The sequence below is a fragment of the Belonocnema kinseyi genome, chromosome 3, assembly GCF_010883055.1.
Source record: "Belonocnema kinseyi isolate 2016_QV_RU_SX_M_011 chromosome 3, B_treatae_v1, whole genome shotgun sequence".
Taxonomy (NCBI): domain Eukaryota; kingdom Metazoa; phylum Arthropoda; class Insecta; order Hymenoptera; family Cynipidae; genus Belonocnema; species Belonocnema kinseyi.
In genome coordinates, this window is record NC_046659.1 from 59910551 (window position 1) to 59935387 (window position 24837).

General features: G+C 35.8%; 1 protein-coding gene across 2 annotated transcripts in view; it reads right to left on the minus strand.

Moving 5' to 3' along the window:
- Positions 1 to 24837, minus strand: part of LOC117169137 — a 150157-nt gene that overhangs the window by 30192 nt on the left and 95128 nt on the right. For both annotated transcript variants that reach the window (XR_004466613.1, XM_033355330.1), the window contains exon 3: positions 7348 to 7608. Coding sequence is in view for 1 of the 2 variants with exons in the window: in XM_033355330.1 (XP_033211221.1) it covers positions 7348 to 7596 (249 nt within the window). In the remaining variant the exon portion in view is untranslated. The remainder of the gene's footprint in view (positions 1 to 7347; positions 7609 to 24837) is intronic.

Consider the following 24837-nt stretch of genomic DNA (forward strand, 5'->3'; position numbering starts at 1 on the left):
ATATATAATTTTTTAATTTTGATAGTTTGAAAACTCAGTTTTCCATTTAGAACGCACCCATTGTTAAATTTATGGATATTTATTTTTTGTCTAGTAAACAAAATTCTAGTTCAGGATGAAAAACGGCTGGAAATTAAAAGAGGATTCAATATCCTTACATAAACCCATCAACAACCATAATTATAGCGTCAACATTCACGCCATTAATCAAAGCAATGTTCATACGCTAACTCCTCTCAATATTTCAGTATCTTGGTAGAAACAAACTTTACATCCTCAATGATGAATTTTATTCTACCAGGAAAACTATTCTGATACAAATATGTGTTAAAATATTTAATATCATAAAAAATTAGACAAAATTGATACAATTGAAATTTTCAATGTGCACATTTTTCTAAATTCCTACTCCTAAATCAATCCTTACGGAATGTTTCACGGTGGTATTTATCATTGGCTTATATAAAATCGAATGCATAAAAACGTATCAAGGGTAATTCAGATAAAATCGATGGATGGTTCGTATTATCAGATTACGGAGCTTAAATCATTGTCAGCGGATGTCGGGAGCTTAATTGGCAGCAGCTGTCATGCGCGATAAATTCTCTTTTGAGTCCGAACAAGTACAAAGCATTTTTTATACACCTTTCGCGCTAGGCTCGATTATCAAAAAATAGTTAAAATAAACATAAAATGCAGGCACATAGAAGCACTCTTCTACACTGAAAAAAATTACTTAATTCAAAGACATGTAGTACTGAATACGTCCAATCTAATATTTGTTTGATCTAAAGAAATTTTGCTTATAACAAAAGTGAGTTTTTTATTTGAAAAACACTATTTCTTGAGATAAGAAAAATTTTCTTCTATCAAAACAATATTTGATTCGACGTAATCAGTACTACATTTCTGTGAGTCAAGTTATCTTTTTGCTCCGTGTAGTCAAATTGTTGCTCCTATTTATCATACTAGTGCTCGCGTTACTTAGACACATATATACTCGAAAATAATTTTTTTTTATTATAACACCATTAAGCCAAATATCTTTTGGGTAAAGCGTAACTCCCCCGGTTTCAGCCTCGTTTTACTACGGGGGATTAGGCAGTTTATATGCTAAAAGTAAGTAAGGGAGGGGTAGGAGATAAGACAATTTTTATATTAATTTATAATTCCCCTGCTCCTTATTTAAATTAGACGTTCGTTCCGAGTTACTTCTTCCACATAGGTCACTGATCGATCACTCTAGCAATCATCCCAGGTGAAGAGTCTCTGAAATTCATCATGTGTCATGGATCACCGAAAAAATACACAAATTTACTGATAATCATATAGTAAGATCCATTATTAATGCCTTGTTAGGCTGGACCATTTAACTCCCGTAATGCTGTGGTTAGAAACATATTGTACGATACCCTTTATTTTAGAACCTCGACGAAACATAGGTCTATATACAGCTTACTGTAGCTGCTAAAGTAACATTGGGCTTAAAATCACTGTATGAATGTACTCACAACCCGTGATACTCTACGGCTGCACCCGCCTTTATTAGAAGTACTCGCATTTGCCTGGACGTTTGGACAGGTGAAAGTAAAACTACAGCCCCCCCCCCCCCCGAGTTCAACCAGTTTTTCGACAGTGATTTTTAGAGTCAGATACACAACCTGATCGTACATAGCAGACTTTCACATATCCGAATGCTATCCGCGCTCAAAATTAATTAACATCTGGACTTTTTTAAGTAAAGATTCACCGCTCAGTTAATGCCGTCAGTAATGTCCATATTCTTTACTCTAATCGCACCTACTACGTAAAGCTCTTCACTCGGGCCCATTAGTATCCAAAAGGTCTTTCGTTTCAGGCGTCTCTCTATCTGCTTAAACTCTTAATTACACATTTCTTATAGACTATTTTTCTCCACACTTTCCTGTCCTGCCATACAATTTTTGCTTTCCTTAATCCCATACATCTTCTTATTCAAGCTCTTATGTTTCTATGGCTTTTTATAACTTGTCACCTTGGAATCTTATTCACACATTCTCACCATTTTTCTCTCAACGTGACCAACCCATTTCAACAAATGTTTATTACATTTGTCGAACAGGGTTTTCTCTATATTACATTCTTTGAGAATCCTCTCAATACTGACTTTGTCCAATAGCATTTACTGTATGTATGCCTTAAAAATTGCACACCAGCCACGTTAACTTTACTCCTATCATTTGTCTTCATTCAATTTTTCTAAATTCGAAAGCATCTTGAATAAAAAAATCTTTTAATTTGAAAGCATGCATTCCAGTTTACACGCATTGCATTATTTTTATGTGCAGTTCAGAAGTACTAGGCAATAAAAGTAAGGTATAATGTGTCATTTAAAACTTAAATATATTTTAAAATGGTTAAAATTCAATGAACATAAAAGTATTTTCATGCAAGAATAAAATTTTAAAGCGAGATAAAATAGATTAAATATAATTGGATAGAGGAATAGAATATGGCAGGAGAACGGGAGAGTTAGTTAGATAATTTTAAAACGGGCGGGAAGCCCCTGTGGAGCTTCCCTGGCACTCAAGCTATAAAGCCAATTGTGACACACCCTTAACTATTCGTTTTCATTTGTTGAGCCGAGACCTCTTGATGAAGCCCAGTATGTTAATCATCGATCGCGTTTTAATTTCCTCAGGTTCTATTAAATGGGTCCCAAGGGCTTCCTGCCATAGCCTAACTAATGCCGGTCTCTGTCATAAAACATGTAAGGATGTTTAATCATCTCTACCGCATTTCCTACTCTCTGCCGTGGGGTTATATCCCATTTTGTGCATACGTAACATGCGCCGAAGAAAGGGGACTTACTCTAGAAAAAATCGAAATCGAGATTTTTACACTTATCGATAGTTTTTGAGTTGCTTGATTTAATTAAACCACCGAAAAAAATTCCGAGCGTTATTATTGCTAATAATTGAGTAGTTAGTTACCCGAAAAATCGGGCTTTCGCTCGAGAGCTCGAAATCCCGTGAAACACCTCCGACACTTACCGGTGTTGTGTGCGGATCCAATTTCTGATGACAAGACCGACGTAGCAAGACGCTTGTCCCATTACCGGTTCCAATCCTATGTGTTCAATTGCCCCTCCGCATTCTGCCACTTGGTCTGCTTTTTCGTTGCCTTTGATCCTTGTGTGACCAGGAATCCATATGAGAGCCACTTTTTTCCCCTGCAAGTTGGTTTAACTGCCATTTTGTATTTCCAAACGAGTTCTGGTGTTATGTCTGGTTTCCCTGCTGCAGTTAGTGTCGCTTGGCTATCCGAACAGATCTTAATCTGTCTGACAGCAGCATTTTCTTCTTATAATGTTTCAGCACGGCGAAGGATGGCCAGGACCTCCGTCTGAAAAACGGTAGCATACTTCACAATCGGGAACCCCATCTCCCTCCTTCTCGCGCTGTTATAGATTCCTGTTCCTGACCCACCCTCCCCTGGATTCATCTGTATACCAGATTTTCCCTTGGTGGAGCGAGTTATCATTTTCTTTCCACATATACCTGCTTGGAACATAAACGGGGAAAGCCTTGGTGAAGTTAAAGCGTTTTGTTTTTTTATCTTGCCTCATCTCTAGAATCGGCAGTGTGCTGATGTCACTCGGGAGCCTAGTGTGTCTAGTCCCCCGAGTCCATCTATTTACTTTTACTAAGCGGTGGTGTAGTCCTCATTGCTCCCCTCAGAGCCCAAAACGCTAGCTTCTGTAATTCGTGCAGCCTATCCTGCATTATTTTAAGATGCGCCTGTGGTTACGAGACGACGGCCGCATGAAAAAACCTCGGGAAAGGACAGGAGAGTAGAACCATGCAAGCATTTTAGGCCGTAGACCCCAATTCAGCCCAAATGCTCTCCTGCATATCCAAAAAATAATAACAAAACCTGCGTTGGGTCTCCAGGTGCTTTGCTCAGTTCAGTTTGCTATCTTAGATTAATACCAGATGTTTCACCGAATCTGAAAACGTGAGCCTCACACCACAAAATACAGATCATGCTGGCCTTTTCCGGACTGACAGAGAGCCCTGAGCTATCGCACCAGAGCTTTACAATGTGCAGCGCAGACCTTTTCAGACCCATCAACGTTTTCAGATGTACCCTCCTGACTAGGAGTACAAAGTTATCTGTATGACCCTGGGTATCGTACCCTTCTTTATTAAGCCCACGAAGGAGTCCATTCTCTACCAGACACCACATGAGGGGTGACAGGTCACGCCCCCGTGGACAGCCCCGTGGCGCTATTCCTTTAATTAAGCCTTCTCCCCATCTGGTTTTAAGTCTCTTTTGGCGTAGCATACTTCCTATCCAGATTACTATGTAGTAGGTTTGGTACGCCACACCCCAATGCCTCTCCACAGGTGATTCTTGAGTGGTATTGCTGAAGACACCCTTTTATATCCAAGAATGTACCTACAACATACCACTTTTGTTCCAACTGCTGCTCCTATTTAGTTACTACAGCATGGAGTGACGTTTTTACCGAGCAGCCTGCCTTGAAAGCATGCTGCCCTATGCGTAGCGGGGAGGCTAAAAGCACTTCGCACCTGATTTATCTCTCAACCAGCCTCTCCAACGTATTCAGAATAAAAGACAAGCTGATCAGTCGAACATTTTTTGCAGTAGTCTTTTGCCCTTTCAAGGTTCGGGAATAAACGCCGCTCTACCATCACGCCATGCTGATGGCACGTTTTTTAGAACAATTTTTGCTTTAAATATTGTCGTCAGTGGAGGGACCTTTTGTCAGGTCTTTTTGTAAAAGCGCTGGATAGAACTATCCGCCCCTGGTAAGTTTAAGTAACAAAAGGACCCTACGGCTCATTCCTCCTTTGTGCTGTCTACGACCTTGACGGCCAAATTTCAATGGGTCCTCTCCGACTCTTGCCCGCAGCCCTCCTCCTCTCTGTCGGTTCATATTCGCTGCAAACCTGGGAATTAAACTTCCATCAGGTGGTTCAGCGTTGCTTCTTCATCTTCGACAAATTCGATATTTTCGAGCCTTAATTAGCATGAGGCAAGCTTCCGGGGTATTCCCTAGGATCTTGTGGACCCTCGATATTCCACCATTCGGGTTTCTGAGCTTTGAAACCGCAGGTTTTCCTAGATTTAGTTGAAACAATATATACTTTTAGTCAGAGAGAGACTCCTCATCACAAACTCTCCAGTCCACTACCATGCCCCTCAGGTCCTCCGCACATAGTCAGATCGAGAACCTCACCCCTGTTTTTATTCTGGAATGTAGAAGTATTACCTCAATTTAGAGTCTGCACCTCAGTGCCCGCTAGATATTCAATTAAATCTCTTCCACTGGCATTAATATTTTGGCTCCTTCACACTGTATGATGAGAGTTCGTATCACAACCCAACAGCAGAGGAAGCCTGCTCTCCTGGCAGTGCCAAAATTGAATCTCTAAATCTCGATCGGCCCCTTATATATGGAGCCAGACTCTCATAAGCTACTTATCCTTTTCTGTATAACAATGGTTTTTGGGATAGGGCGAGCCCTCTCTGCACCACTGGCATTCGTATGGTTCGAACCGCCGATGCCCGGAAATCGGCATCCTTCCGGGTTGACAACCGGAAGGATCTGGAAGCTAAGGAGACCCAGAACGGTAATCCGATTCTCAGGGGTACCGGGAATCAGTATAGTCGCTCTGCGGTACCTGTGCACACATTCTGTCCCCTTGACATCCAGGTTTAGTCCCTTTTGAGCCTAAATGTTGCGGGCATCTACACTATTCAGTCTCTCAAGCAGATCTCGGCAGCCTCGAATACGATGGCCCATGACCTGATGAAGATGTGGTTGAACCTGGGGCGCGCCCCTCGCGAGATCTCTAATTAGAAACCTCTTTAGATATTTTCCCTCTTAACCTGTCCAGATCCTCGAGAGCTAGACAGGTTTCAGTATAACCCGACGCGCCAACTCTCACCAGGGTCTTCTGTCGTTTCGACTCCCAACTTGGGGGATTTTCTCTGGAGCCCTTTTCCCTCTTGTCCATAAGATGAGCCTGATGAGCTGCTCCAGACATAGAACTTGCCGCCACTGCCCCCTGTGGTGAGTCTTGCTTACTGATTGAGAGACGCACTTTTCTGTCTCTCTTCTTTTGTGCTCCGATTCTGGTGGATTGCCCTCTAAGAAGCCTTCTAATTTCGGTGGCGGGTTGAAGGGGGTCGCGAATCGAGCCCCTTCTTCTTTTTAGTTTGCCCTCCGCAGAGCAGACCGCGGTTTTCGAGGATTTGTTGGCCTTAATGCCTTTCGCCCCTCTACACGACGATCACATCGTGGCTTGGGAGCATGAGAATTCGTGTCCTCGATTCTCCAAGGGGAGAATCGAGAGAATCGGGAGAATAAAGAAACAGTAATAAAACTGGATATAAATGGAAAGAGGAATGTGATAAAACGGAGTAAAAAGGAGCCAATTCTTAGGAAAAAGAAGTATGAACAAAAAGTTACAAAACATCATAGAAATGGGGATAAAATATTGTTAACGTATAAAATAGCGTCAAATGAAAAAAAAGATAAAAAAGTAGTTAGGAATGGATAGAATTTATTGTTATCAGAAAAAGCAGGGTAAAATTATAAAAAGAAAAAATCCACACATAATTTTGTCCATTCTAGAATTTATATACTCTCTTTACTTTCCATACTCTTAGCGGGTTAGTTACATCAGGTTGCTTCATTTTTTCAAATTCAATAGAAATTATTCAATCTTCAGTTTCAGTTTTCAATTTTCAGTTTAACATACAAACATTTAGGAAATGCAGGCATTAAACCATAGTCCTTTTTGCCGTTCTCAAATGTTCGTTTCTTGGTCAACTATACATATCAATATTTTTTCGCCTAATATCTAAAAATGTAAAAATAAAAATGTAAAGAAAAATATTATAAAGAAGCTTTCATCGTAACCAATATTTCAAAAATATTAATTCTTCATTTTTATATGAATTGTTTATTTTAAATTTTACAATAATTTTAATATACATAAAGGAACTCTCAGTAAGTATGAAAATAGATAATTCACATTTCTTTATAGCAGTGTTCTTCGCAAATTTCTTAAGTATGCATACTTATAAAAAAAAGTTGCTAAGTGGCGCATTTGTCGGGGAAAGCGGCGCACCTTGAATTCTGTTTTCAAAATACAATATTACTTCTTTTAGATTTTCAAATAAAGTTTTACTATGTTCATTTGCAAGCCGCTATATTTCTTACCTATAAGAAACAAATATAACATTCATAAATTCAGATTTGCAGGTGCGTTGCTTCACCCCGCGTACGTCGGTTAGCCTTAGATTACGTATGATAATTTAGAAAGAACTTACTCCCACTTCTTCGTAATCTGGCCGATCAGGTGCTGCCGCTAATCGATGTCCACTGCGGTGGCCCCCAAGGGCTCCAGTATTTCCTACATTGGATCCATGTCTTTCGTCTATCAGAAAAATTTCCGTTAGAACTATTACTCCAAATACAGCAAAAAACATGACAACGAGCATGAATGACATATTTGCTCTCTCTTTGAGCACTCCAGCGTTTCCGCGGCCCCCTCCGGAACTTGATCTTCGGGTACCCATTTTCGCGATGCTCTAGAACAATAAAATTAGGATAATTAATAACACAGGCCAACATGGTTTTGTTGTTGGAAAGTGGAGGGTCCTTTCCGAAGTAATTTTTTACGTAGAATCCGAATCCGGGGTCAGAATTGGCCCATTATGTCAGGATTTTAAGATATTTGAGGTTATGTACCCAAAAATGGCGTTTTAGGCTACTTTTGAGGTTATGTACAGAAGACACCAAATTTTTTTAGGATTTTTTATTTAGTCGTATTATCTAGTACTGCTCTTTCTCTTTAATTTGAGAGCCGCTGAGTTCAATTACCATTTTTCTTTACCAAGTTACGCTAATTTGAAGTTACGAGATATGTCCCATTATGTATTGAGAATTTGCTTTAAATACTTCAGATTCGTACTCAACAACCCCGAACACCCCCAAGTAAAAATTTTCAAGAGAAAACACCCAGTAGAAAATGTCTGCCTCAAAGTATTTAAAGCAAATGCTTAAGACATAACGGAACATATATTTAACAATTGTTTAAACAATTGTCAATTAGTTGACAATTACTTAAAAACATTCCAAACCAAAAATAATTTATTGCAAAAAAGGGAAAAAAGAGCATTTATATGTCAATATTGGATCAAACTGTCAATTTCAGTTTTTTGGGAATTTTTGGGGCTCCACAAGGGGGGGGGGGGCGCAAAATATAAAGTAATCTAATGGAAATGATTGATTGGAGACTCCCCAATAAATTTTTCATATCTCACGCAAACTAAGTTTAAATCCAGAAAGCTGAATTCCATTTTTTCGAAAATCAAAATTTCCCCATGTTAATCTTATGGGATTTTCAGGGCCTTTGCGGCACGTTTTAATATTAACCGATTTGGCTCAAACTTGGAGGGAATTTTTTTTCCGGCAACCTCACAAAATGGGAGGGGGGAGGGATTGGCATCCTCTAACCTCAAAAAAATGTCAACAGGTATGATTTTGGACCACCCTAATATACACACAATCGAGTGGCATAAAACGTATGATGCTTATGAAATTCCAGTTTTTGTCAATTGGCACTAAATTTTTCACACATATTCTTTGGGCTTCCCGACAGGTCTAAATATTATAAGGGGGTGAATATCGGGGGCATCGCCGCAGTTTTTATTGAAAATCGACATCAAATTTTTCAAACATATTCTTGGGAATCCCAAGCAGGTCGTAAGAGTATTGTGGGATTATGGAGTGCGGGGGCATAGTTTTTGAAATATATATAATCAAGGGGAATAAAATGTATTATATGCCAAAGTCTCTCAGGAGGGCACATGCGAAGTTTGGTGAGGCCAAAGTGCCTTGGAATTTTTTTACAAGTTATGCTGGAATTTCACAACTGATTTCAAAATTCTAAAAACTAAATTCGATGAGCTTTGTACAAATTTTACACATGATTTGTAATCTGTGAAAAAATGGATTTTTTTTCGCTATCGACTTCGAATTTTTGAAACCCAAACTCTGTGATAAATGCTGAAAATGTTGTGTTGATTCCATTCCAGTATTTCATGTTCAAACTTAATGTCAAAAGAAAACACGTAAGTAACATCAAATGCAATACAAAATTTGACTTTTAAACGCATGGTTCATTCATAGCTTAAGTTAGTCTTAAGTAATAGAAAGTTCTTTATCATGTGTTTTCATATTTTTTTTATAACTTTACACAACTCTTATTGGATTTCCGTTTGTTCTCGATACGTAGTATTAATTAGAGAGCGCCCGTCCCCTGTGTCCCCGTGTGGCGAAGCCATCGCCACAATGACACAGCTAGTTGTTTCATAATTTTTGAAAGAATACCGTAAACTGTGGCCAAGCGGCGTGGCGCCACAGTGGGGCAGAAAACTTTCGATGAAAAAGTAGATTTTTTTTTTATTTGAAAAAGATTTGTATGTTTGGATGAACAAATAAATGAAAAAAGTTATTTTTTGAGATTCGCAATCTTTAGATCATTAAAATTCATAGTTTTTATATCGAATGTTAGAGAAATTACTGTTTCATTACGATTTATTAAAAATAAAGGCCATTTGACATTTTTTAAAACAAATTTTAGAAACAAATTTACAGTTTAGATATTTTTCAATGAATAAATTCAATTTTGTATAACAAAGAGTCTTCGGAATTGGTTTCAGAATCAACAATTAACCCTATTCGTTAAAAAAAGGCCAAATTCTGATTTTGTTCAGGGAAAATTTAGAAATAATTAATAATTTCTCGAATAATTCTCATAGATTTTTAAAGTATCATAGCGACAAGCCATTGGAAAGACAGTCTTAGTTGATTTCGTACAAAATTGAGCCTACTCGTTGGAAAATAGTCAAACATCGAATTTGTTTATGGAAATTTATCTAAATAATTAATCATTATTGTTAATTTTTTAAGTATCATAGTTAAGAACTGTGATTTTATTTCTAAACTTTGTTTAAAAAATTGTCAAATGGCATCTAATTCCAATCATGCTTTATGAAACATTAATTTCTCTTATATTTTATATAAAAACTTTGGATTTGTATTAGCTAAACATTGCCAATCCCCAGAAATAACTTTTGTTCATTCATTTGTATATAACGTTATAAACATTTTTGGTAAATTATGCTTAACCACTAAAAATTATTTCTCCATAATTTTAATACAGACATAAGAACTTGTGCGATAAATTTAAAAATCTTAAAAGAATGATACTCAAAAATAAAAACCAAATAACTGAATTTTTTATTAAGAATCCAAATACACAAACCTTCGCAAAATTAAAAAACCTTTCATTAAAAAGACGCCTAAATATAAAATATAATTTATCCACAGAAACTTTTTGGCCCCACTGGATTAGGCATTTCTGAATACGTTATTTGCTTCTTTTACACAGAGAGACCTTTTGTTAGAATATATTAAAAAATTTTATTAAATTTTAGTATAATATCGTACCAAAATAGGGAAACCCTTGGTTTTATTACACTTATTCGTATTATAGTACCGAAGTTTAATATTATCATGCGAGTATTTAAAACACGAAGACGAAAAAGTATTCTAAATACGAAATATTATGAATTTCCATTTCAAGAATTAACACTATGAAAAAATGATATTCTCTTTACTGAGTTTTCAGAAAATAATTTCAATAAGAAAAATAGTCAATATTAAATTGACAGAAACCTGAGGCACATATCGAATTATGAAATAATTATTCTTCATTTTTCATATAGGGGGCATTATTCCTCAACTGCCCCAACTCAAAAAGTCATGTTTTTCGATTGTCTCTAAATTCTGGGAATATGTTCGCCTACCCAACAGTAGTTAATCCACAAACTTATAGACCAGGATTACCAACCCTCCCCAAGTGAGGGGGGGGGGGGGGTTGAATTTTCAACCCCAATGCCTGCAGGGGTAGTTTCAAACGCCTGTACCTTCCTTTCTAATTACGGGATTTAAAATTTTTATGAGGGTTTTGGAAAGTGCTTTTTACACGCTTTCATCCTATTTTATTATTTATAACAAAAAAAATGGTTTAAACAATTTTTTCAATAAATCAATGGTTTATCTAACTTTTTTCGCAATTTAAGCATCTACGATTTTTTTTAAATAGTCTCAAAAGAAAGCTTGACTTTTTTACTATGAAAAATGTCTAATAAGAAAATGGACAAATTGAAATTCATTGAGTTACAGAGTCAAGCTTTCTTTTGAGACTATTTAAAAAAAATCGTAGATGCCTAAATTGCGAAAAAAGTTAAATAAACTATTGATTATTGAAAAAATTGTTTAAACAATTTTTTTGTTATAAATAATAAAATAGGATGAAAGCGTGTAAAAAGCACTTTCCAAAACCCTCATAAAAATTTCAAATCGCGTAATTAGAAAGGAAGTTACAGGCGTTTGAATCTACCACTGCAGGCATTGGGGTTGAAAATTCAACCCCCCCCCCCCCTCACTTGGGGAGGGTTGGTAATCCTGGTCTATAAGTTTGTGGATTAACTACTGTTGGGTAGGCGAACATATTCCCAGAATTTTAAGACAATTGAAAAACATGACTTTTTGAGTTGGGGCAGTTGAGGAATAATGCCTCAGGTGTGATTTTGAATGAAAGAGCAAAAAAGCATCTCGGAGATCATGATTTCTTATCTCCCAGACTGCTGTGGGCTAGAAAAAAGTAGGAATCAGAATATTATTTATCATAGCGTGCTACGCCCCAGTTGATAGGGATCCCAGAGAAGTAATAGACGCCTCCTGTGACACTTTATATGACACAATAAATATTTGCCATCATGGTGAAAGAATAATTCTAGTAGGAGATATAAATGGATGGGTGGGCATAAAAAATCAGGATGCAGAAAGAGTACTAGGTAATTTTGGGGATCCAAGAACAAACTATGACGGAAATTAATTAGTTAGCTTATGCTTAGAAAAGAGCCTGTTTATACAAATACTTAGTTTAGGCATAAAATGATCCACATATGCACCTAGTATCAAGCAAATAGCCAGAGCATAATTGACGTTATTGTCGCGGATGACAAAATAAGAGAGCTAGTCAAGAATACAAGGGTCATGAGGGGTACTGAATGCAATACTGATCATTACCTTATGATCTCGAAAATTAACTTAGGTCGGGGATGGAGAAAAAAGAAAGCCAAGAAAACAAAACAAACGCGAATCAAAATTGAGAACTTACAGAAACTCGATGTGCGAATAGATTTTCAAATTAAGATAATCAAGAGTATAGATAGGGTAACTTGGGAGGCGCTTATAAGAAACAAAGATATGCAGGGCGCATGGATTATTTTCTGCGATATCATTGTTAGATGGGTGATCAAAGTGTGTGTTACCATGGTTGTACGAAGAATGTCTGGTGATGCAGGATGAAATGATGAAATTTAGGTTGCTCAAAAAGCAAAAAAAAAATTCGTACCAGAGAACTTTGAACATCGCAGGTCTTAGCGATGAGTAAAGAAATCGTAAAAATTATTATAGACACAAAAAGAGTATACTCAAACGATTAGTTAAAGAAAGCAGACAGAAATCAGGGGGCCCTTTTTTTGTTTTACTGCCGACCGCTGGTGCCATTCTTCGACCCCTTGTTCTGAATGCTTGGAAAGCACCTGGCACGGGTCGAAGAAAGGGACCAGCGGTCGGCAGTAAAAAAAACGGGCCCTCCCTGCTTTCTGTCACTTGTTTTCCAACAAAAAAATGTCTAAAAATATTGCGATTTTTACAAAAAATAAGACTAACACATCCTTACGGGTGATTGAAAATAAATACAGAGCCTATCCATTACAGTTTGCAGTTTGAATCACTTGAATATCTGTATTAGAACTGAAGATAATATAGTTGTAAATTTTTGTACTTTTAACCAACAATTCTTATTATTTTTTTAATTTCTAAACTGCAACTGGTTCATAACAGTTTTCCTCATACTCCTGAATTTTTTCAAATTTTTCCCATCGCCCCTTGTATAAGAAATAATGCTCTAAACTTGACTGTTCTTAAATGTACCCGAAAATCCTTACTTTTTTTTTTACATTTTTCAGTCTGCTAAGCACAAAAATTTGTTTACATAAACGTCTTCAAGCTCATTTACGTAGAATACTATCAGCTTTTATATTCCTGTTTTTTGTTGCGCTACCATTTTTTTTTGACTGAGTTGTTAAGCTTCAAAGGCTACAGTTTTCTCACCGATAGTACTCATAAGAGACAAAAGAAACAACAGAAACACGAGATCTTGCATGAAAAAATGCATGGACGTAAAAGAAGCTAAAGAAATATGCCATGACAGTAAAGTATGGCGACAAGTAGTTAATAAAAAGAGTGTCAGTAGAGTGAATGACGCCTGAAACAAAAGACCTTGGATACTGATGGACCCAAGTGGGGAACCTCACATGAGGACTTTGTAAGGATCTTCACTTAGGATGATTACTAGAGGGATTGAGCAACATGAGTTTAAATAATGATCGCCTTTTCAAAGCAAACATGAAATATTTTATTGTATATTCAAAAATGGTTTTTATGAGGGATTTTTATTTACACTGCGAAACGCTTTATTGCATTGAGATTGATTAATAGATCGTAGATTAAACGTTTCTAACATATGACATTTTTCATTTAAACATTTAATCTACTGATAAAAAGTTGGCGTTTCGCTGCCTGTCAACGATCTTTCCCGTTCTTTTCGTGCTTTTTGTCTAGTTTAATAATAATCAAATAAATAAGAAAGTTATCCCAAGAGTCGTCGGCTGTCCGAAAACCTTGAGTTCACGCAAGTGCCTAATAGAATTGTCAAGTGAATGTTTGAGAAGTTTCCAGCCTGCATCGTAATTGACCTAAGTTTTTGAATCTTGGAGATAGATTCATCATGATAAGTAATTGCGGTAAAGGAATCTCGAAAGCTTAACCACACATTATGCAAGCTCGGAATCGTGTCCAGAATTTAGGTAAGCTTCGAGATCCGCTATAAAATTTCTTTCATGATTCATCTAAAAATTATGTACATTGGAGTCCGAAGGCGAACTGCGAGGCATTTTCTCATTAATAATTTTTATTTCTGTTGATGAATATTAAAAATAATTGTCTTCGAATTCTTTTGTTTCCTTCTCCCAATTCGGAAGTGGAGCCAATAATGCCACGACAGTTTGAGTGCCACCATATTCGTTTCAGGTTTGTTTAATCTTTTTTAAACGAAAAATTAATTTCTTCTACATCTATTGATTCATTAGATTGGACATGTAAGAATTTACAGGAAAAGTTTTAAATTTGTTAATCGAGATTCACAGTTAATTTTAATTTTTTTAAATCTCAGCCATTCAATTCTGTAATTAATACCTGAACGAATATACAAGCAGATACAAAAAATTATTTTGATTCCCTCACTTCATTGAAGACAATACTCATTGTTAGTCCAGATGACCCCGATAGTTCTCAAAACTTCTGCTGAATTTCAACATGGCGAAATTGAGGATTGCTTAATCCAGAATTTGGCTCTTAAATTTGCATTACCTCCATTAGACCTCGTGATGATATTCATTGTACTGCAACGGCCTGGATTTTGCTGTTTGGTTGCCTGGATGCAATCAACCTTTTTCCCAATAAGACTGCAAATAGGATAAGAAGTGTTTTTAGATTCAAATTTCGTGAATTGTTCAAGTTTCGAAGTCAAAAAGAGCACTCTTACATAGAATGTCTGAATGGTGACCTTCACTCTCCTGTTCACAGTTCACAGATTAAGCTTTTATCTTCGCACGAGCTGTTATTCAATTTAATTATCACGGTGAAGATTCGCATCAAAGGACCATGTCTACGCGCTGAATTCTTAATTGTTATTGTTTCTCTTGGCACGTGAAGTCGCAATAATTTTATAGTAAAAAAATGTATTCAGGTGAAAGTCAATTATACTCATGTCAGAAATTAGAATCGTCACTGAAATTAGACATTTATTCAGAAAGACACGAATGCCCGTATACATTTAAAATTTGTGTTGATAGACTGGCCAGTTATGAGAGTACTGAGGTCGTCTTCTTTTTCTCAATTCACATTTAAACCTTCATCATTTCGTAGGACTTTGGATGATATCGCTAAGGATCCGTGATAAGTGTATGAATCACATGAATTATCGTCAAATTACATATTACACAGTAACACTTCGTCTTTTTTATATTAGGAGAGACCACCATGTTTGGAAGCAAATTTATAACTCCTTATCAGCGATTATTTATAGGGAAATTATCTTTATTAATAATAGATACTCATGCTAATTAACATTAACAAACTAAATAAAAATAAATAACATACGCATTCATACAAATGGTTATATTTATTCGTGAGAATTGATTTGCATATAAAATATTCTTTTTCATAGCAAGAACAGGAATAATGTATCGAATTTTCAGCCCTATCCAAAACTTTGTTACTACTTGAGAGATCTTTTTTTAAACCTAGAAGCTTTGTAACTTCCTCTCTTTATAAATAACATCTCCATGAATTCTCTGTTATTTAAATTTCTCTTATAATAAAGGAGCTTAACATCATCCCTATTAAAATCCTGATCATCTGTGACTTTATGTTCTGAAAGCACTTAGTGATATCTAGGACTCGCGTAAAACTTATTCTGATGTTTACCATTACACTATAACATATTTGCCTAAATTTTTAATTGCAGTATACTAATGTTTTGTTTCACATTATTCAAATTAAAAACCTTTCTCCTCTCAGTATGGAGAAAGTTACAGTTTTCATTTTCAGTTTTTTCATCTCCTGAAAGGGAAATAGACGAGTAATTGTAAAAGTATATTTTTTATTTATAAATAATCATAGTAAATAAAAAAGTTTATCTACTGAAATAGAAAATATATTTTAAAAGTACTAGAAAAAAATTTTAATAGCAGCCATTGTCCCAGACACAATACATTTTAATTTATAAATCTAACTTTTAAAATAAATTCGGATCATGATCATATAGGTGAGTTAACAAAAATCTGTGAAGTAATCACCTATATTCACTTGATTAAAAAGAAATTCTGTTAATGAATGATATATGTATATATTCCATCAATTGCATACGGTTGCAACCCACAATAATAAAATGTTACAAGAGCGGTAAGAAACAAATGGTTGATTTAAATATTGAAATAGTCATAACCTACATGTTTTAAAAAAATACATATATTTCAAGAAAATCAAAAGTCTTGTTATTTAATTTGTATAAACTTGAGGTTACTTACTTTATTTTGTCCTTTTTTGAAATTTTGTATTTTATTTTTCATTTCTTTCTTTGTTTTTTTTTGCTTTTGTCACATTCTCTTTCTATCTTCATCCCATTCTAATTCTGTATTATTTTTAGGCATTATATATATTTCTTCATGTTTCGTTTATGATTTTGAATGTCAGGTTATGAAGTAAAGATGTTACTTTAAAAATAACCAATGTTGTTAATTAATCACACAATCATTGATTGATCATTAATTAAAATCATTTATTAATCACAAAATAACATTTTCACTTATTAATTACCCCGGTGAACAATATGACATCTTAAAGAAAAAGTAAGTTTATAAATATCGAGTGATCGTTAAACTGATTGATAAAATTTCAATATTCCCAACATAAAGCAAACTTCACACATTAAATTTTCTATTTAGTTACACCAGCGACAGTTAGAACAGCGACAATTAAAAAAAATTGATATAAATATTAAAGTACTCGGATTTTTTCGACACTTGTGAATACATTCAAATCATTGAAAATGAAATATCGATAATATATTTATATACGATTCAGCCATTTCCCTTTCGGGGTAGGCGTGACACACTCAATGAGGAACAGAGTAATTTGGGGTAGGGGGTGCAGATTTTTATACTGATCTAGAACTCCTATGTTATTTATTTAAATTAAACGTTCGTTCCGCAACAATGTTGCGACCCAGGTTGCTGATCAATCTCTCTTGCGATCATCCAAAGTGATGAGCCTCACAACGTTCTCATGTGAGGCTCCCCAATCGGGTCCATTAGTATCCAAGGTCTTTTGTTTCAGATGTAATTCACTACACTGACAGACTTTTTATTAACTATTCGTCGCCATTCTTTTCTGTCCTGACATACCTCTTCAGCTTTCTTTACGTACGTAGATTTTCTCATGCAAGCTGTGTTTCAATGGCTTCTTATGTTTCTTCGAATAAGGGTCTCATTTACATATTATAACCATTCTTTTCGCGGTTTGCCTCTGGGCATACAGCCATTTCCTTTACCTTGATACACTTGTTTCGTCATTCGTTTATCTTTCATTCTCTAAACATATCCAAATCATCTTAGCAAATTTATTTCATATATGTCAACTAGTATTTTCTCCACACCACATTATTCGAAGATTATTTCATTACGAATTTTGTCCATCAGTGTTTTGCCGCGCGCAGAAATTTCATGTTAATCGCGTTAATTTTACTCTTTTCCTTTATTGATGGGTCCACGTCTCGCTACCGTACAGTACAGTCGGTATTAATATAGAATTATGTATTGCCCTTTTAGTTTTATTTTATATATTCTTACTTCTGATAATTGACCCTGTTCTACCGATAACCTCGTTTATAAGTCTAACTCCCTATCTATCTTTCCGTAACTAGTGAATAGGCTGCCAAGATATATGTAATTATGAACTTCTTCTGTTCTCTCATCATTTAGAAAAATGTTGCACATTGTTTTCTCACCTTTCTACACAAACCATATCTTTTGTTTAATTTACTTTAATTTTGAGACCCATGTTGTTTATGCTTGTATTCAGTTGGCTTAACATTCTTCGCAAGTCCTCGATTGACTCTGCCATTCCAACCTTATCATCTGCAAAAGCTATCCCACGTACCGTCATTATCTCTAGAGTCTAGATCTACACCTTCTTCGTCGAAGAGGGCCATTCTCAGACACTTTTTCATGAATATAATAAATAGCCATGAGGACATAACGTATCCTTGTCTAACAACTGGCATAATATTGAACCAGTCACTCAATTTCGCATTAGCTCTTATACTCGCTTTACTACCTGCATATATTATTTTTATTACAAGTAAGAGCCATCCAGAACTCCATACTCTTTTAGGATTTCCTAAAATTTACTTTTATCCACCTTGTGAAACGAGTTTTCTAGTTCAGAAGAAGAATTATCTGTCTGAAGATAAATATTTGATCCTTACATATGATCTTCAGGGTATAAATCCACTTTGGACTTCCCATATTTTTTCTTTTGTTATTTTCATTATCTTGCGAGTAAGTATATATAGAAAAATCTTGCTTACGATACTCAAAAAGCTTATACCTCTGTAATTATTGCATTTGCTTCTATCTCCCTTTCCTTTGTATATTAGTACGCTTATCAGGTTTTTCCAGTTATTTGGAACTCTCCCATTGCAATGCATAAATTTTTCAAATCGCACAACTTGTGAGGTATGTTCTCGCTGACAAATTTTAGCATTTCAGCGTTAAGACTGTCTACAACAGCTGTCTTCCCATTTTTTAAGTTCTTAATTATATCACTAATCTCAATGACACAGATTCTCTCAATTGAGTTTCCTAATGCTTCGTGTCATACATCACAGTCATCGTGCCCTATAGCTTCATCTCTCATTAATTTATTAGAAGAGTCTCTCAAAGGGAATGAATTAAAGAAAAGGTGGAGGAAGAGGGAGAATATACATTTGTAAGTAACGTAGGGGTATCAATGATACATTTAGTACGACTATGTAGACATGAATATGCAAGGGTGGGAGGAGACGGAGAGATTCGCACTGGAAGGGAGGGAATCAAACCATCAGCCATTAGGGTTGTGGATAAGAGGGTAGAGCAGCGGAAAGCATAGGGGAGAAGGAATGTCCTTAGGGGAGAGGGTGAGCTGAACGAGGGAGGTGATAGCGAAGTATCAAGAGCAGTTAGGGCGGTGATAGAGAAGTACCAAGAGCAGTTAGGGTAGGTACGCTTTAAAAGGCAGTTGGTGGAAGAGGTATACGAGGATTTGGAAGAGAATGTGAAAGACTGTGTACAAAAGAAGATATGCAGGAAGGAGAAGAAAGAAATAGCAAGGCCATGGTGAAAAAGAAAAAGTAAAAAGATGAAAAGGAAGGTGAAAAGGAATTACAAAATGGGGAAAAGGGAAAAAAGAAGGAAAAAAAGAAAGATTTGAAAGAGGCTTTGAGAAGTGTTAAGACAGAGGGAGACGTGTGGGAGATAAAGAATAGGTTTAGGAAGCGTAGACTGGGTATACGATAAAGAGTGAGGAGTGGAGGAAGTTTTTTTAAAGAATCGTTTCCAGGCTCAAATTCAAGAAATACAGATGATGGGATTAGAAAAACGAATGAGGCAGAGATGGGGGTGGGGCTGAATGAAAAGGAGATACAGATACAGATAGGGAAGTTAAGAAGGGCGAAGGCAGCAGGGCTGCACGGGATTGAGAACGAAGCGTGGCTGTTTAGTACACAAGAGGTTAGAGAGAGACTGATGGAGGTAGTGAAGAAAGTATGGAGGGATGACGAATTCCTAAGAGGGTGGAGATAGAATTTAATAGTGCTACTGCATAATAAAAAAGATAGAGACAGGCAGAAAAAATACAGAGGGATGACTGGAGATGTAGACGGGCTTTAGGACATGTGGTATCACTATAGACAATCACAAAATTCTGCAGCACGTTGTGGATAAAAAATTAGCGAAGAAGGGGTCAAGAGTATACGCATTTTTTGTGTATCCTAAACTTGCGTTTGCTTCTGTGGATAGGAGTAAAAAGAGGCCTGATCGAGAAGGCAAGGGTGGTATAATAATAGACGAAAGATACGGTCAGAGGAGGGTGCTGTTAGCAAAGAGCGAGGAGGTCTTAATCGAGATGACGAAGAGGTTGAAAAGATACCTTGATAAGAATAGATTAGTGCTGAATGCGGAAAATTCCAAGGTTATGGTGTTCAGGAAAGGAGGTGGAACGGATATGGGAGGTGAGTGGAAGTGGAAGAGAAAGACGGTGCAGGAGGTGAAAGAGTTTGTTTACCTGGGCTTCCTGTTTAGGAGGAATGAGGGAGTGGATGGTCATATAAAAAGAGGGCGAGAAAGGCAAATGTAGTGATGAAACAGGTATCGTGGCTAAAAAAGAAGTTGTTTACAGATGATTTTGGAAGAACAATAAAATTTTTTGAGTCGCTAGTGACGAGTGTCTTATTTTATGCAGTGGGGGTGTGAAGATGAAAGGAAAGAGAGAAAGAAAACAGGATACAAGAGCGTATGTCAAGTGGAAACTAAGGTTGGCAAGGAACTAATTACATTGTCAATATGTTACAGCTGGTTAGAGAGTGTTGGTTGGAGGAGAAGAACAGGAGAAGAGATGGGAAATGGAGGTTGAAAGGGAAAGGTATTTTAAAACAAATAGATTGCGGATGGATGAAGCGAGAAGAGTGCACGAGGAAGGAAGGTATATGAAATTGTTAAGAAAAACGACATGGAGACCGAGAGAAGGCAGGCGGTGAGGAGACAAGAAGAGAGTTAAGGTTTAACAAGAACTATGGGTGAATTATTCCAAGGAAGAGAGCGCAATGTCTGCGTGACAAAGGACAGTAAGGAAGTCAGGAGCTTATAGCGAGAATAAGATGCGGATGCATGGATGACTTTAATAGGTTCTGGCTTTCTAGAAAGAAGAGGATGTGTGAATTGTGGGTTAAGGGAGATGCAAAAGTGGAGCACTGTTTGAAGGAGTGTGAGGAGATGGAAAGAAGTGGGATAAGCATGGAGGTATTCTTGCATGAAAGGCGGGAAAAAGGGGGAGTAGCACGGGTGAAGGAAGTGTTGGGTAAGATGGAGAAGAAGAGAAGGAAGGAATAAAAGGAATGTAAAAGGAAATATTGTAAAAAGGAGAGGAAGTAGGTGTAATCAAATGGTAAATATTGTAAATATTAGATAATTATTAGGTATTAGCCATGGAGGCAAAGGTTAGCAATACAAGGCAAAGTGAGAAAGTAGGCACATGCGTGCGAGGCTAGGCGAAGCGAGGAAGACAAGGCTATAAGAGCGTGCGGTCATAGAGATACGGTGTGGATGGATGTTTGTTTTTAACAGTTAGTGTTAAGAGATTTCTGTAAAAAATGAAAGTGTAAGCAAGTCAATTTTTTAGGGCTGGCAGGCCGAAAAATAAACATTTATCTTATCTTTTGTTCATCGATATTTATACCGCAAAACAGAGCAGGAGTTAATGGAAACTGTATTTTGTCACTTTTAAGGACACATTTTCCCTGAAAAATATTAAAAATAAAACTTTTGATACAGACTAATAGATGAAAATATCACTTTTACTCCATGAAATTCTGTATTGAAGCTCTCAGTCGTCTGCATAATGAAAGCATAACGAATTTTCCTGAACTGAAACAATTTACTTCGTCCATGTATCGCCTGATTCAGAGGCTTTATTTAAAAAGAATATTATAATTACAAGTAAAAAATCATGTTGATTTTAGATTGAATGAAAAAGACAGAATTAATTTTCTAATAAATCCATTACACTTTAATAATATTGACGATGTTAGTTCTCGAAAATACATGACTATAATAAATGAATTATGTTCTTTGTGATTAGAAAATTGCATATTAGAACATTAGATGATTTTCGAGATAATTTTGTATCCATAATTACTAGTCTGTTTACCGGAAACCTCTGAAATAAGTAATATTTCGACAAATAAATTGTTCTTGTTCAGCTTAATTCGTTATGCGTTTATTATTTAGAACAATTTCAGTCTAAACACAGGTTGAGATCAAAGTAAAATAATATTCTATTTTACTAATCTGTATAAAAAGTTTTTATTTTTAATATTTTTTAGGGAAAGCATGAACTTGAAGTGACAAAGTGTACTGCCCTCTAAATGTTGATCTTTTGTCGTAATAAATATCGCCCTTTTCTTGTATATTCTGCACATTGTGTGAACAATATAAGTACTGTATCAATTATGTTACTAATATTGAAATGCTTGAGCTTGTCAAATATGAGTAATATTTTTATAGAAGTGTGGTAATTAACGTTATTTCACATTTTCAGCTTTTCCTTCGATGTGCTCGCGATAAATATATTTTTTTCATCACCCGCCTTTATCAGTGATAAAAAATAGTGTGCGACATTCGGCCCCTAAGTGGCACTTTACCTCGTGTAAATTGCAGTACCCGTTCTTCGTCTCGGCTACGCCTCGACTCCGACTCGTACTGCAACTTTCACACTCGGTCGAAAAAAGCCTGTCAATGATTTATTTCATGTTATTGTATTCCTTTTGAGTGACCTTTGGCTTTCATTCTTAACAGAATGGTTTTCACCCAATGCTTATTTTTCTTGAAATTTTGCCTTCTGTCTTGAGTGTCGTCCCGTAGCTTTTCGTTGGAGTCAGTACTCAGGTAGTAGCGTGATATCTCTTTGTTTAGCAGACTCAATCCCTTTTTTCCTGGGCGTCCTGTGTCAACCAAGTTTCAGACGAGTGTAGTCATTCCATCTCTTGGACCTGCTTATGTGAATAAAGTGTGCTAGTCGATACGATTAAATGTATCGTAACTTTAACTCAAAGTCTGTATTTCCTTTGCTTTCGGTTTTCGTCAAGTGATTTCCAGACTCGGTCGTCTTCTGGTATTGTGAGAAGTGACGAGTCGGATGACGTATGAATTCCAGTTGCGTCGGGATCGATCGTTGATGAACGATCGTAGTCGTAGCTTAAGGAGTCTACATCTTTTCTAATTTTCCCAAACAACCAAAACCTTTTTTTAGTTCAAAGTGATAGTTGGATTCGACTCGAGGACGCCTGATATGGATTACTTCGATAAGTCAGCTGATGTTACTTCGTTTGATCGACTTCAACCGGACCGGACGTTACTTCCTCCCTACGCTACGCCAGTTCGCGATTAATTAAGTAACAAAGACCCTTAGGGTACTTGTACCACAAAAACCTATTTTAATTTGTAATTTACCCTGTGAGTTATTTCTATCCAATAAAAACTTTTAGGACCTAAAAGCCTTTCAAAGAAAACAAAAGAAATTTTTTTAATACTATGTATTAATTTTAATTAGAGATTTGGTTAAATACTACTTAAATTTAACCCTCTTAACGTACACTTCATTCCAGCAGCCATGAACCGTACACAGGTGCAAATTGGGATTTTGCGATTTCAGCAGCTGATTTAAAGATTAAGAAATGTTCAAAACATATCGACAGACATGTATTTTTAGTGTGAAATTTTTCGTATAATACAATACTGCAATTGAAATTGAGAAAAAAAAACATTTTGTTATAAAAAATTGCTTTAAACAAAGTATATGTTTGAAAAAAAATGTTTTCTTCTGAAAAATCGTATTTTTTACATTTTAATAAAATTCAACGAAACCAACGCGATTTGTTAGGTAAAAAATTTGTTTTCTAATAAACAAATATATAAAAGTAATATAATTACACTAAGTATTTTTCCCATACCCTCGAAGTTACTATATTTCCAAAGAGGGAATTTCCTGATTTGAGAGTGGACAAGTAAAAGTAAATATATTAAATAACAAGAAAATACCATAAAACCATTTATTTATCATAAATATTATGTAAATAGTTAAAAAAATACAAGAAAATACTTAGTTCTTGGCTAAACGCTCGCATTCAATGGATACAGGTGCACGATGTTCGTCAGATATTCTGCGCATGCAGTTCACGCACCTGATGAAGAATTTGAAAACATTTTATCTGTCAGTAATTAAAATAAAAATTGAATAAATACATATTTTGAGGGACTTTCATAAAAACTTTGTGATTATATGTTTCATATATTTTACAAAAATATTTTTCTTACCACAAAGAATATTGCAATTTTTCCAACTTCTTTGTTACAACTTCCACTTTTTACAATGTTCTGAACAATTTTTTAAGATTTATGCTCATAAGCTGTTGTTATACGGTGAAAAAATAGCTTGAAAATCAGACCAAGAATATTAAAAAATGTCGATTACTTCGAAAGTTATTGAACATTTTATAAAAATTGAAATTTATACTATTTTTGCAATAATTGCTTACTTTTTACTGCTTTACTTTTTTTGACCGGCAAAAATATGGTGTATAAAAATCATTAAATTATCTATTCATTGATCAACTTACCTTGATTACTCCAAATAAACTTCCATCTTCACTGTCCTCGGAAAAATGCTCCTCTTCCGAATCCGACAGAGATTCGTACTTCGGATATTATAAACCTAGGCACTCATTCTGAAATATAAATTATTAAATAATTATTGTAAATTTATTATTATTAGAAATTAATTACGAAAATGTAAGCAAATTTTAGCAAAATCAAATTTATTTATGGTGGCTATCGAATGTGAGAAAATGTTTTCTTTGCAATTTATTTTAATAAATATATTAAAATCTATAATTATTGTAAGAAAGATTAAATTTACTTACTTTTAATAGAAATCCAAGTGCCCAACTACTTCGGCAGCCAAGCTACAAATGAACACGGACTCATTGCAGTGACCCCAGATCTGAAACGAGATGTGGTCCAATACTATAACAGGGCTATGTCCGTGTGAATATAGTAGGAGATGCTGTAAATGACTGAGTTGCGCGCGCGACCCATTTCTCCTCTTCTGAATTTGAAAACTCGAAGGTGCACGATTGCCGCTGGGAGCACTTCGGCGATTCTATTTATATATCTATCTGCTAACAGCTAACTGCTTTGAAATAAATTCAGGATTTTGGGATTTTAATATTTCCAGATTTCGAT